General features: G+C 50.7%; 1 protein-coding gene across 13 annotated transcripts in view; it reads left to right on the forward strand.

Annotated features, from left to right (window-relative positions):
• ATP2B2 (ATPase plasma membrane Ca2+ transporting 2) overlaps nucleotides 1-12,896 on the forward strand; it is a 384,493-nt gene that overhangs the window by 296,478 nt on the left and 75,119 nt on the right. For all 13 annotated transcript variants that reach the window (XM_053218944.1, XM_027042626.2, XM_027042629.2 and 10 more), the window contains 2 exons: nucleotides 5,595-5,792; nucleotides 11,682-11,939. In XM_053218944.1, the coding sequence (XP_053074919.1) occupies nucleotides 5,595-5,792; nucleotides 11,682-11,939 (456 nt within the window). The remainder of the gene's footprint in view (nucleotides 1-5,594; nucleotides 5,793-11,681; nucleotides 11,940-12,896) is intronic.

The raw sequence follows: 12,896 nt of genomic DNA on the forward strand, positions 1-12,896 counted from the left end.
GTGCCTACCTCACCACTCCCTTTTTTTCCTACTTGATTACGCATGTCCTACCTGCAGAGCAGCTTGTAAAAGTTTGTCTCATACAGAAAGATTTTTAATGACTTCAGTGAGGAAATTCAGACAAAGGGAAGAAAGGAGAAGTAAGATGATGATTTACAGGCACAACAGGTACCACTGAGTCCTCCATGCAGCTCTAAGAAGTGAACTGTAAATTCAGTGCTGAGCTAACAGGCAGGCAAGGGAAAGAGGGCAACAAGATGAGTTCCGCTATCCATTAGATAGCCCCGCCCCAGCACTCCAAGGCCTGCTCAATGAGGACCCCGTGTGGCACCAAAAAGATGTGTCCTCTCCCTTGGAGACCATCTGCCCCCTCTCCTGAGGGGCAAACGGGGGATGCTTCAGCCACATTGGCCTTTCCCAAGCCCTTTGGGGTTTCTTCTGCCATCGCCAACCCTCTCACCCTACCCAGACCCTTTCACCTGATTAGCCCCCACTCTTTCTTCTGAGCTCAACCAATTACACTTCCTCCAGGAAACCCTTCCTGGCACCAGAGTCCCCAACATGTAAAGCAATGTTTGGCTTATAGTAGGTGCTCAATAAATATTTGTCGATTAATTAAATAAGCAAGTGGAAGATTGGATACACACCATCTAATAGGATCCTAACTACTTTCTCTACCTTCAGAGGGGCCAGGGGGAATTCAGGCCTCTTTAGAGAAAAGACTCCTGAGTCGCTGGGGGCCTGGCATCTAGTGACAGGACACCATGGCAGGTTGTCCAGCCTCTGGGTGTGTTTCCCTTTCCTTCCTCCCTAGACATCCATCCACTTCAGCCCACCGGTGACAAAGTCCTTCCCTCTAAGGAAACCAGGATCCCTCCCTCACTCACTCTTCCTGGTCCCCAGCTCTGTGCTAGGCCCAGACGATGCAAAGACTTCCTCTGCTCCTGGAAGAACTTAAGCTGGTTCTCACTGTCCCCCTGAGCTTTCCTTAACAGGAAACATGTCCCCCAGCCAAGATGAGGCCAATGTTTGGGTCAGAGAGCTCTCATCCACAGGTTCCAGCTCCCTGAGGTCCATGCACACATCCTTGCTGAGCTAGACATCTGGATTTTTATGTGGAAGTACCTGAGTTTTTAATGCTGGCAACAAATTATCATTTGTTTTATTTTATTTATTTTTGAGAGAGAGAGAGCGTGCCCGTGTGCAAGCAGGGGAGGGGCAGAGAGAGAAAGTCCCAAGCAGGCTCCACACTGTCAGCCTGGAGCCCAATGCGGGGTTCAGTCCCACAAATCATGAGATCATGACCTGAGTGGAAACCAAGAGTCAGATGCTCAATCGACTGAGTCACCCAGGCGCCCCTATCACTTTTTTAACACTGTGCAAGTGTGCAGCTGACCAAACAAGACCTCTCTGATGGCCTGAGGCTGCCATTTGCAGCACTCAGGGCTGGGCCTGAAAGAGCTAAGGAGAGAGAAAGGCAATCCACATAGAGGAATGCGGATTAGCAGGGGCACGGGCTTAGAGGCTGGGAACAAATCCAGTTGTGTCCAGGACAGCGGGATAGAAATGAAGCTTGGCGCAAAGGTTATTCTAATATCCAATGATAGCAAACAGCCATTGCAGCAAATAATTGCTGTACAACCCAAGTTTCCCATGCTCTGTGCTTGGCTTTCTCCTATTACATGATTAATAGAACACACAAATTCCGATTCCAATAGAAGAATTTGTACAAGTGCTGGAGGCTTTTTACTGTGAAGGCACAATTGCTACGCCCGTACAATTTTGCACACATTCTTCTCTGCATGGCTCACCACAGTCTACGAATTACTTTGCTCCCATTTTATGGATGAGGACACTGAGTCTTCTAGGGATGAGATAAATGGCCCAAGTTCATCCACAAACCTGACTTCTCACTCAGATCTCTGTCCTCTGCCTCTTGTGCAAAAAAAGAAATTCACATTAGAAACCCACAACCCCACACGGCTTCTGACATCAATGCCCAGGCACTGTGGTTCTGAATTTTCAAGGCCTTGTTGGCTTTGTCCAGTGATACTTGACACAGAATGTTAATTTTTAATATGCTAAATGGTGAGATGCTCTTTAATCTAAATTGAATCTCCAGCACCATTCATCTCTCACATCACCTTCTGTTGTTTCTGCTCCCCAAAATAGGCATGTTCATTTTCAGCCAGAAGGCAGGGAAACTATGAGATTACACTCCTGGGAAAAACATGATAGGTGGATTAGACAGTGGGAAGTCCCACCTGTATGTCCTCAAAACCACTGTCTTTGGATACAAGGTATCAGAGCCACCAGCCCCTATCCTTCCGTCAGGCCAATCCTTCATGTCACCTATGGGGAAACTGAGGCCCCGAAAGGATAAGTGGCTTGTCTGCAGTCATATAGCCCTTCTGCTGTTCCTGTCCTCACATTGACCATCTTACTGATCTCCTCCCCATCTTACTGAAATGCCACCTGTCCAAACAAAGTCTTCCTCCTCCGGCAGGCCATAATTATCACACACACCACCTAAAACTGAGCGACACTAACCAATACCCTCACCCAGTGCCAGGCACAGCACCGGGCACCTTACGCGAGACATCCTCCCAAAGGCCCACCCAACCCTGTGAAGTAGGCCCTGCTGTTACTCACGTTTTACAGATGAGGAAACTGAGGCACTGAGAGGCGACACCTCTTGCCGAAAGTCACTCAGACCTGGCATCTGAACCTATAACGTCTGAGTTCAAGCCCATCTGAATTCGTGGGGCTGGGTATCCCCATCTCCAGCTCAGCCCACCTTCTTCCCCTAAGAGGAAGAGGGTGAGCAAGATATCATGGCCACCATCTGTCATCTCAATCACCCTATGTGAGCACCTCAACACCCAAGGTTCCCATCTTGGGTTTATATACTAGGGTGTTTGTTGTGTGGAAACTGCCTAGAGATTTCTAAGTGGGACTGGCCCTACAGAACACACAAATATTTTTATTCTATGAGCTGTTATTTCTAAAAAACAGAGGAGACCTCAGAACCTGCAGGGAGCACAGCAGGGCAGGGTGTAGTGCTGGGGAGGGGGAAGCCCAGTGAAGATGAGGAAGAGACAGGGAGGCTGTTCTACTCTGGCGCCTCCCTGCTCCTCCCCTCTCCCCAGTCCATAGCCTTGGGGGTTTCACACCAGCAACCCCAGGGCTGAATCTAGCTCACAGATACATTGTATTTCATCCTAGGCTATTTTTAATGGGAAGATTTTACCTCAAATTCCAGGTGTCCAGCTTCCCTTGGAAGACTGACAGATCTACCACAGTGGTTCCACATTCTCCCACAAGAGCTAAGACATAATTTCCCCCTTTAAAATGACTGAGATTCTTCATGTTGCCCCAGTCCCCACTACTCCCTGTTGCCCCCCACCCACCTACTTCACTCATTCACAAAAGCTGCTCAGCCCCATGGCTCTGCAGATTTGCAACCCCCTGCCCTGTGCTCTGCCCCAGGACCCAAGATCTCAAAGCCAGTTCCATGAATCCCCAGATGAAAGAACCCCTGAGCTATGACCAGACTCCCAGAACTGGGGAATACCCACATTTTCAACTGGTCACACTCCAGAACGTTTGAATCACAGACCCTCAGAAGATTCAAAGACTCACTCTCTGTGAATCAATCAGGACAGGCCTAGGAGATAGACTGGCCCCAGTTTTGCTAAGCTTCTTCTTAGTGAAGCCCTTATTTATACCAAACCTATGAAGAGTTGTGAATAGACCCCAGCAGGACCACTTCAGGACCTGCAGACCTTGGAACCTGTGGGATCCTTAGGACCCACCCATCCTACTGAACTCCCCTATTATCAAGACTGAGGCTCAGAAAAAGGAACTGACTGGTCAAAGCCCAGCAAACTGCCATAACAGGCCAGTATTGACTGGTCATAGCCCTTTCCCTCAGAGGCCCCACCACTATCCCCAGTTCTCCTTTCTTCTCTTTATCAAATCCCACTCCCAGGAAAAAGCCTAAAACTCATTCACACCATGGTGTCCAGATCTGATGATGGCTTCCCTCTCCCAGGGAATCTAAAGGAATTGGAGTTTTTATTTCAAGGAATGAAGCCCAAGTGGAATGATTTCAAATGTTGACTATGGGTAGAATTGGACAATTCTTGTCCACACCTTGGAGCGAATGAGTTTGGGAGGGGACTTGCAGACAGGCAAACGGAGCAGGGAGGAGGGACGTGGAAGGCACACCCGACCAAACATGTGGCAGGAGGTACACACAAGCCACGCCAGCAGAGGACAGGCCTGATTTGGTTGGGAGGGGGCCAGGTAGTGAAAATGTGGCCACAAGCATGGCTTGGGGGTCCGATCAAGAGGCCAGAGAGCCAAGCTGAGAAGCATGGACTTTATTCTGGAGGTAGTGCGGAGCCTCCAAAGATTGCTGAGCAGGGAGTAAGGATCGGATTGGTGAGGCAGGGAAAATTGTCTGGAAGTGAAGAAACAGTGGGTTGGAAGTGGGCCGCTATGTCCCGGCCCCACATGATGAGGACTGCACTTCACCCCCATGGTCCATGAGACAGGCCACTAGCCTCCACTGAGTGTATGCCACACCCCAGGCACCGCTTGACCACGTCCTGTGTGTCCCCTGGGAAGTCAGCACTTCCGGCAGGGTGCTCTGTTTGTGTCTCTCACTGCTCTGTCCCAGTGTTTGGAACAGTGCTGGACACATAGTAGGTGCTCAACAAACACTGACCTAACAAATTCTGTCCTGAGATGCTCACAACCACTCATGGGCTACGTACAGTCGTCATCCCCATCACAGAGGAGGACACTGAGGCTCAGAGCTGGAGGCACAGGCTGGGATTCACACCCAAGGCAGGGGTCTCCAAGTATGTGCTCGATGAAGAGATCGGGAGGAAATGCAAAGCAGGAACACGGGTGTGGTGGGGGGTGGGCCTGGTGTGTGTATGTGCTTCCTGTCGCCCCCATAACAAATGGCTACAGACTGGGTGGCTTTGGGCAAGAGCAATTTATTCTCTCACAGTTCTGGAGACCGGAAGTCTGGAAATCAGGTGTCGGCAGGGCCATGCGGCCTCCAAAGGCTCTAGGGGACATTCCCATCCTTGCTTCTTTGGGCGTCTTCGTGGCTGCGGCGTTCCTTGGCTGGTGGCTGCATCCTGCCATCTCTGCCTCCATCTTCGCATGGCCTGTGTCCTCTGGGTCTGTGTCTTCTCCCTCTGTCACGTATGAGGACACTTAACACTGGGTTTAGGCCAAGATCCTTAACTATATCAGCAGAGACCGTTTTCCTTATTTCCAAATAAGGTCACCTTCATAGTTTCCATGGATTAGGATGCGGACATATCATTTTGTGGGGGACCACTCTTCACCCCACTTCATGGTGTCTCTGGCATTTCACAGGAGCCCACTCTGGGCCTGGCATGAGTGCTGGGTGCCTGGCTGGTGCCTGCAAGTTTTCTGCTTTGTTTCCACCACCCCACCCCCATCCCCGCTCTGTGCTTCCCCATGGGGCCAGCCCCATTCAGGACGGTTCCTGGGAAGCTGAGTGTCTTTCCCAGGCCTCCCAGGCCAACCTTCCTGCATTCTGTCCACAGGTTTGCCGGGCACCGCTCCAGATCTGGAAAAGAGAAAGCAGATTTTTGGGCAAAACTTTATACCTCCAAAGAAGCCAAAAACCTTCCTGCAGCTAGTGTGGGAGGCACTGCAAGATGTGACGCTGATCATCCTGGAAATCGCGGCCATCATCTCCCTGGGGCTGTCCTTTTACCACCCGCCTGGAGAGAACAATGAAGGTAAGACCTCAGCGCCCCACCCTGCACCAAATGTGCACCTGCGGTACCCGGGACTCAGCCATGGCTCCTCCAGGTGAGGAAATTGAGGCCCAGGGGACAGGGCCCCACCCACAGCCCCCGGTCCCCAGTTTTCCCATGTGCAAGATGCAAGGATTGCACCAACAGTGGAAGAACTACAGTGAGCATTTATTGAGCACTTACAGTGTGCCGAGCTCTGAGCTCAGATGTCATCTTCCTAAATCCCCATGAGGTAAGGGCCATGATTAGGTGCATTTTAAAGATGAGGAAAACAAGGAACAGAGATGGGCATTAACTCACTCGAGGTCACCGAGTGGGTGCTGGGCCTGCTACCACCATGCGTGTGACGGCCCCAGGCTTCCTCCTCCCAGTTTCCCTCTTAGGGCTCATCCTTCATGCGTGTGTGAGACTCAGTATCCACGCGACTCCTCCTCTTTCAAGTTCCTATCCCGGAGTTGGTTCACTATCACGCACACACTTGTGAGGCTGACGCCGAACATGTTTTCCCATGTGTGGAGTCCTGGTCTTGAGAGGGCCTCCCAAAATCTGTCCCTGAGTTCTGACTGGGGACACTGCTCCGTTGACAGAGGAAGCACCACCCGCTCATCCAGGGAGGGTTGTGGAGCAGACCTACTCTTGTCAAAGTCAGAACTTAGGACTCCTAATGGAGAACTTCAACTTTCCCTCATCTTTTCATTCCAGAAAGAGAGCACCTGCTAACAGCTAGTGCTTTATCAACTCAATGACTCTTTCTTTTATGATGACACAGTCTTTCAAACCTATGTCACATTATAGGTAGATAGATAGATAGATAGATAGATAGATAGACAGACACATACTATGGGATCACGTAATATATATCGTTTTGTTAGATTTTTACAATCTGATTTTTCATTAGTAAGATGTTATAAACACTTGTTATTATTTATGATTCGACATTTTCCTAGTGAATGTGCTACATCAACAGATAATCCTACTATGTTCATTGCTTCAAGCAAGGAAATAAAAAGTGAATAGCTTATAAGAAATAACCATTATGGGCCTCATTTCCCAGATGAGGAGGTGGTCTCTGAAATTCCTTGAACATCTGTCCCCTCACCCCATCCAAAGCCAGAGTTGCCCAAGTCTATTAGTTGCCCAAGTCTAATGACCGAGTCTCTTAGGCCAACTACCTCAATTTTATGCATAATATTACTAAGTTGCTTTTTATCCTGTGTGACTCTTCCCAGAAAGGGTTTAAAGACACAAGAAGGGCACATCTCACAAGATGAAGTTGAACAGAAAAGACAGACAGGAAAGGAATGGAAGCAAATAAACCAACCATATTTCCTGCCATGACTGAGATTTAAATTTGACTTTAAGCTTCCTGGATGCCAAGGCAGAAAGGGAATTAGGATGACTTTCTTAGCTCAGGCTATCAACAAGGCAGGAAAACAGTTTCTTCGGTTGGTAGCGTGTCCCCTGACAGTGAATTCTGGGATGAACTTTCACATAGGGCCTTATAAGAGATGCATATTGGGCAACAATCTTTGCAGGAGTTTCACAGAAAATGTAGAAGGCTACACATGGCTACTTGAATAAGCCTTGAACTCAGCTAAAGGTGCAACACACAACCATAATAATAACGATCATTCTTCTAACTATTTGTGTAGCCGGCACTAATTGGGAGAATTTACAGTAGAAGTTCATTTGATCTTCACAAGAACCCTGTGGGTAGGTGCTGTTATCATCCGGGAGCCGAGGCCCTGAGATAGTAAATGACTCGCTAGGTCACACTCTAGGAAGCAGCAGAAGCATGACTCAGACCCAGACGTTCTGGCTTCCAAGCCCACGCTCTATCACTCAGCTGCATTTCCTCAGGAAGGGACAGGACTGAGTCAATGCTCCCAGGTAAATGGCTTCCTGTGACCCAGTTTAGTGCAAGATAGAGAAGTCAGAGGGCAGATGGTAGAGGGGGCTCCCGTGAGAGAACGGATTAGCTCCAAGTGCATGCCAGGAGGAGCCTTCCCACACACAGCCCTCCAAACAGAGGGCTGCCATCTCTTCCCTTCTAGAGACATGGAAACCAAGGCCCAGAGAGGGGAAGAACCTACCCAAGGTCACACAGCTTGTTAGGCAGTAAGGCTCGACTTTCAATCCAAGTCTTCTAGTTCTTTCCACTGCCCCTCCCTACCTCTAGCTGAGACACTAGCTCAGGCCAGGCCTGGGTGGATGAGGGCAGCCACCGCACATATCCCAGCACCAGAGAGTGAAGTTCCTGCGCTTTGTGGCTATACGTTCTCCCCAATGCCCAGGCTCTGGCCTGAGCTCTGAGTTCTGGACTTTCCATGTTGCCAGGCCCACCGCCCTGCCAAGTCAGACTCAAGCTTCATCAGTCGTGTCCAGAATGATGCTGGTGATGGGTTTACAAACCGTAGAGCCTTGCGGCACCCACCGCACTTTCCTGTTTGCTTCCTTGGCTCAGAGTCCTCCAGATACTTGGGGGAGGTCACACAGCATGTTCATGACAGAGCTGGGATTGGCACACCAGTGTTCCCAACTCCCTGTTCATGGCAGCTCCCCTAGTGTCAGAGTGCCAGCAGAGTGACAGGCACATAGTAGGTGTTTAGAAAACGTTTGTGTCTCTTCTAGTTTCAAGAGCCCATATTTGATGCCGGGCCCTGGTAACCTTCTAGAAAGTCACTTTCCCATTTTACTGATGGACAAGAAAAGTAGGCCCAGAGAGGCCAAGAAGTTCCCTGAGGTCACACAGACAAAAGCCAAACCTTACAAAGCCCCAGGTCCAGGGAGAGCAGCTGCGGGCTGCTCAGAACCTGTTCCTGCCCCAGCCCAAGGGGCCCCAGAGGAGACCTCAGCAGGGCCTGCCCAGTGCCCCCCTTCTTTCCATTTCCCCATCTCTTTTCCCTGATTGCATCTGGGGCAGCAGGAGTTGTTCCCAGGGTCCAGCAGCTCCTGGTAGCTGAAGGCCTAACCCAGCAATCCACAGCCCCACTCTGGCCCACCCAAGGCACAGAGTGACCATCAGACAGTTATCAGAAGGAAGGAAAAACAAATGGGCTTTGGCCAGCAGAGTGCCCTCAAGGACCCAAAGGGCTCCTTGGTATAGAACCAGCAAAGGCAACAGGCAGGGTTGGGAGTCAAGGGAACAGAGTATGAACCCTGCTCAACTACCACCCCCTTGGCTTCCAGAAGCCAGTCCAGGGAGAGTAGCTCATACAAAGGAGACCATTTATCTTGTACCCAACAGATGCCAGGCCCTTACTAGGCCCTGGGGTCACAAAGTCATCCCACATTACAGCTGTCCAAACTGAGACTCAGACAGACCAAGTCACTTACCCAAGGTCACACAGCAGAACCTGGATTCAAAGTCAGTCTTTACAATTCCAGACCCCAAAGGCTTTCCATGGTCCTGGGCTATCTCTGAGTGTCCTAAATGCTGCAGTGACTGCTGTCATCTGTAAATGGGGGGTGGGGGGGGAACACCGATGAAATACACAACAGGGAAAGAATAGTCTTCCCATTTACAAAGCATGTAGCAGAGGCAGAGAGTAATAAAAGTCCCATAAAGCAAAGAACTGGGGCTCTGTATCTCAAGTCACTCCCCTGAAGCCCAAAAGAGCACATTTCCATGGATTGGGTTTCTGTTTAGAAAGGTTCACCTGTGTTTCCCAGGCTTTGGGGCTTCTGGTGTCATTCATGATGGTGGAGGGGTGCCCTTGTTTGCCTCCCCCGGTCATCGCAGCTGAACTCCAGCTGGACGCCTCCATAGCTTGGGGCCCCAGGCTCCATCCAAGGCTGGCTGTGAATTTGAATGCATTTAGGCACTCTGCACACCGAATGACAAAAAACAGCAGCTTTCACTCTTTGTTGGCTATGTGCTCAGGAGGGTGAGTGCTTTACGTAAACGCTCTCCCTCTGTCCTCTCAGCCACCTTCGAGGGAGTGTCTGTCACCACCCCCATTTTGCAAATGAGAAAACTGAGGCACAGTGGTTAAGTAGCCCGGTCATAGGCACCCAGCAGTGCCTGAATCACAGCTGGGATTCAAGCTCAAGGCTGGCCCGATGGCAGTTAGATTAGCATGATTATGATTATCATCAGCACTAAAGGCTGGTCCAGTTAAGCAGTTTAAGATTATTGCAAAAGTCTGAAATTTCAAAAGAAAAAAAGAGTGACATCGAGGACCTTGTGCAGTGATGCGGTTGTTTACTAGTCTGCAGAGTGTGACTTGTTTGGTGAAAGCTGTGGAATTTCACCAGGAGTGATACATACTGCTGGGCCACATGATTCTTTACCGTCCCAAGCTTAGGCCCACCAGCTAGCCTGGACCTCCACCCCTCCAGGGGCTGGAAAACATTCCCTGGTACCACTTGGCCTTCTGGTCATGTTGCTTCTGACCCTCTGGCTTCCCAGAAGCTCCTGCTAGGATCTCTCAAAACTGTTCTCTCTTCCTTGGGGCTGAAGTGGACTTCCAGACAGTTAGCCAAGGGTCTTTGGCAACGTGAGGCCAGCACATGGCAGAGGAGGCCACTGGGCTCAGGGACAGTAGGCAGACCAGATCCAGATTCCAGGCCTGGATTCAAACTCCAGATCTGCTGTATGACCCCAGGTGAGTTGCCAGCCCTCTCTGAACCACTTCTCTTGGTCAGCTTGAGAACTAAAGTGAGTGCTTGGCACAAGTCACTTGTGAATGGTCCAGTACCCTGCCCTGCCACCACGAAAGGAAAGCTCTCTGAGTTTTCCGGGGATGGATAGTCTGATGCTACTCGGGTCACTTTCCATAGAAAGGGCTGTTCACCACCTCCTGGTGGAGAAAAGGGGCTGGGCTAGTCCTGGCTGTCACACCTACCTCGGCTGTTCCCTCACCTCTCTGAGCCTTAGTTTCCTCATCTGTAAATGGAGGTAACTCTCCCTCTCTGGGTCCTTTAGGGGACACAGGAGGCAGGGTGCATGGAGGGGCTTGGAAAGACCCTAGGACCTAGTACTGCATGGGCAGGGCCTGAGGCTTTTGTATCAGATAGGCCTGCTTTTTTCTTCTTCTGTTCACATGGTGGGCCTGGCAGGCCTCAAGCAGTTTGGGGAACCAGACTGGGATGTTCAACAGTGCAAGAGTGTATGGGATGCACGGTCACTGTAGGACAGATGAGCAGCCTACAGCCTAAAGGGTGGCATCAAGTCCAACCAGAGATGCAAAAGGGCTGTGTGCTAAGCTCTAGGTGGGGCTTTCACCTTCCTCTCCTGGAACCTGGGAGGAGGTCTCCGTGACTCCAGTTTTGCAGAGGAGGACACTGCAGCACAGAGAGGACAGTGAGTTACTCAGGATCACGCAGGGGCAGTGGCAGAATTAGAACCAGCTCGTTGGAGGTCAGGCCCAGCATCGTGGTTCCTGCCCCCAGCCTGCTGTCTGCAGGCCTGCCTCACAGTTGCTGGAAGAATGGAAAGAAAGCACATCAGCCAAACTGCCCTCCAGACCCTGATCAATACTGACCACCTTCGTCCTGTTACATCCTCACTTTTTCTCTTTCTTCGTGAATCAGGCCTGTCCTCTGCTGGGTCTGTGCTGGAGCCACCATGGACCTTACCTCACTGAAGTTCAACCCTCACAATAGGTCCCCCAGATAAAGAATATCCATCCCTTTTTACAGATCTGAAAACTGAGGTTCAAAGAGATGGAGTCGTTTGTCCAAGATCCCACTCCTAGAACCAACACAGAAAACTGAAGGGCTCACCACCCAGACACGTTGGATAAATTGGATCGTGTTCATCCAGTTATCAACATTTTTTACTTGGGGAGCTGGGATTTAAATCCAGGCCCATGAGGCCCCTCCTGCCTGGCTGACCCCACCCTGCCTGCTTCCTTCTGCCCTCTGCAGGATGTGCGACGGCCCAGGGAGGGGCAGAGGATGAAGGGGAGGCGGAGGCGGGCTGGATCGAGGGGGCGGCCATCCTCCTCTCTGTCATCTGTGTGGTCCTGGTCACGGCCTTCAATGACTGGAGCAAAGAGAAGCAGTTCCGGGGCCTGCAGAGCCGCATTGAGCAGGAGCAGAAGTTCACCGTGGTTCGGGCTGGCCAGGTGGTCCAGATCCCTGTGGCCGAGATTGTGGTTGGGGACATCGCCCAGGTCAAATATGGTAAGTGTCCCAGCCACAGAGCCAGGTGCTAGAGCTAGAGTCTGGGCAGAGGCGGGACAGGACAGGCAGACCCAAAGAGGCTGGCCCAGGAAAGGGGGTTGGTTCCTGAAAGCTAATCCCAAGGCAGGATGTCTTCTGAGATCCTTTGGGAGGTAGAAGGCTACTTCCTAGAGGAGGTAGGATTCCGGAATCCTGAAAGTCAGAAATAGCAGATACATGGCACATGTGCTACCACTCTCAAAACCTCCACCTGTAACAGACATTACTAATCAATCACAATTCAAAGCCTAGATACAGAAGCCTTCTCAACATAATGCTCCAAGGACCACTGACACTCAGAATGGGTTTATGAGACAAAATCCCTTTCCCATCTATAATTGAGCTGTTGATGGATGGTTTTTGGGCTAGAGAGGGTGTTGTAGGGAGTGGACGTGGATGGGCCTGTGATACTACCATGGAGAGAGTGGGCAGGCTGGCTAGTGCCAAAGGGGGTATAGGTGAGATATGTCCTGGGTAAGTAGAGGCAGACGATGGGGAAGAGATTGGAGTTCCCTCTTCACTCCACCTTAGGGGGCTTGGTTTCCTCTGATAAAGTGGCCTGTCATAGGGTCTCCTCAGCCTAGCCAAGACAGACTAGTCCCTCCTAGAAGAATTTTCCAAACTGTAGTTGAGACCAGAGAATGCATCATTGAGAAAACTGGGCCCCAAATCCACACCAGGCCAAGAGAAGCACTTTATAAACAGAAGTACAAGCCCACTTGAGCTAGGATTGTTCTTGGGCCCAGCCTCAGCCCTCCAGGCCTTGCGCCATTCACCTTGGCTCCAGTCTTCAGCTGCCTATTGGCCTGTGATGAGTGCCATCTTGGTTCCAACACCCTGGGAGCTCTAGGCAGCTGGTCCCCAATGGTGAACTTGACCTTGCAAACACACCTTCAAAGGAATGTTCCCAGACCCTCC

Source organism: Acinonyx jubatus, chromosome A2, assembly GCF_027475565.1.
Source record: "Acinonyx jubatus isolate Ajub_Pintada_27869175 chromosome A2, VMU_Ajub_asm_v1.0, whole genome shotgun sequence".
Classification (NCBI taxonomy): Eukaryota; Metazoa; Chordata; class Mammalia; order Carnivora; family Felidae; genus Acinonyx; species Acinonyx jubatus.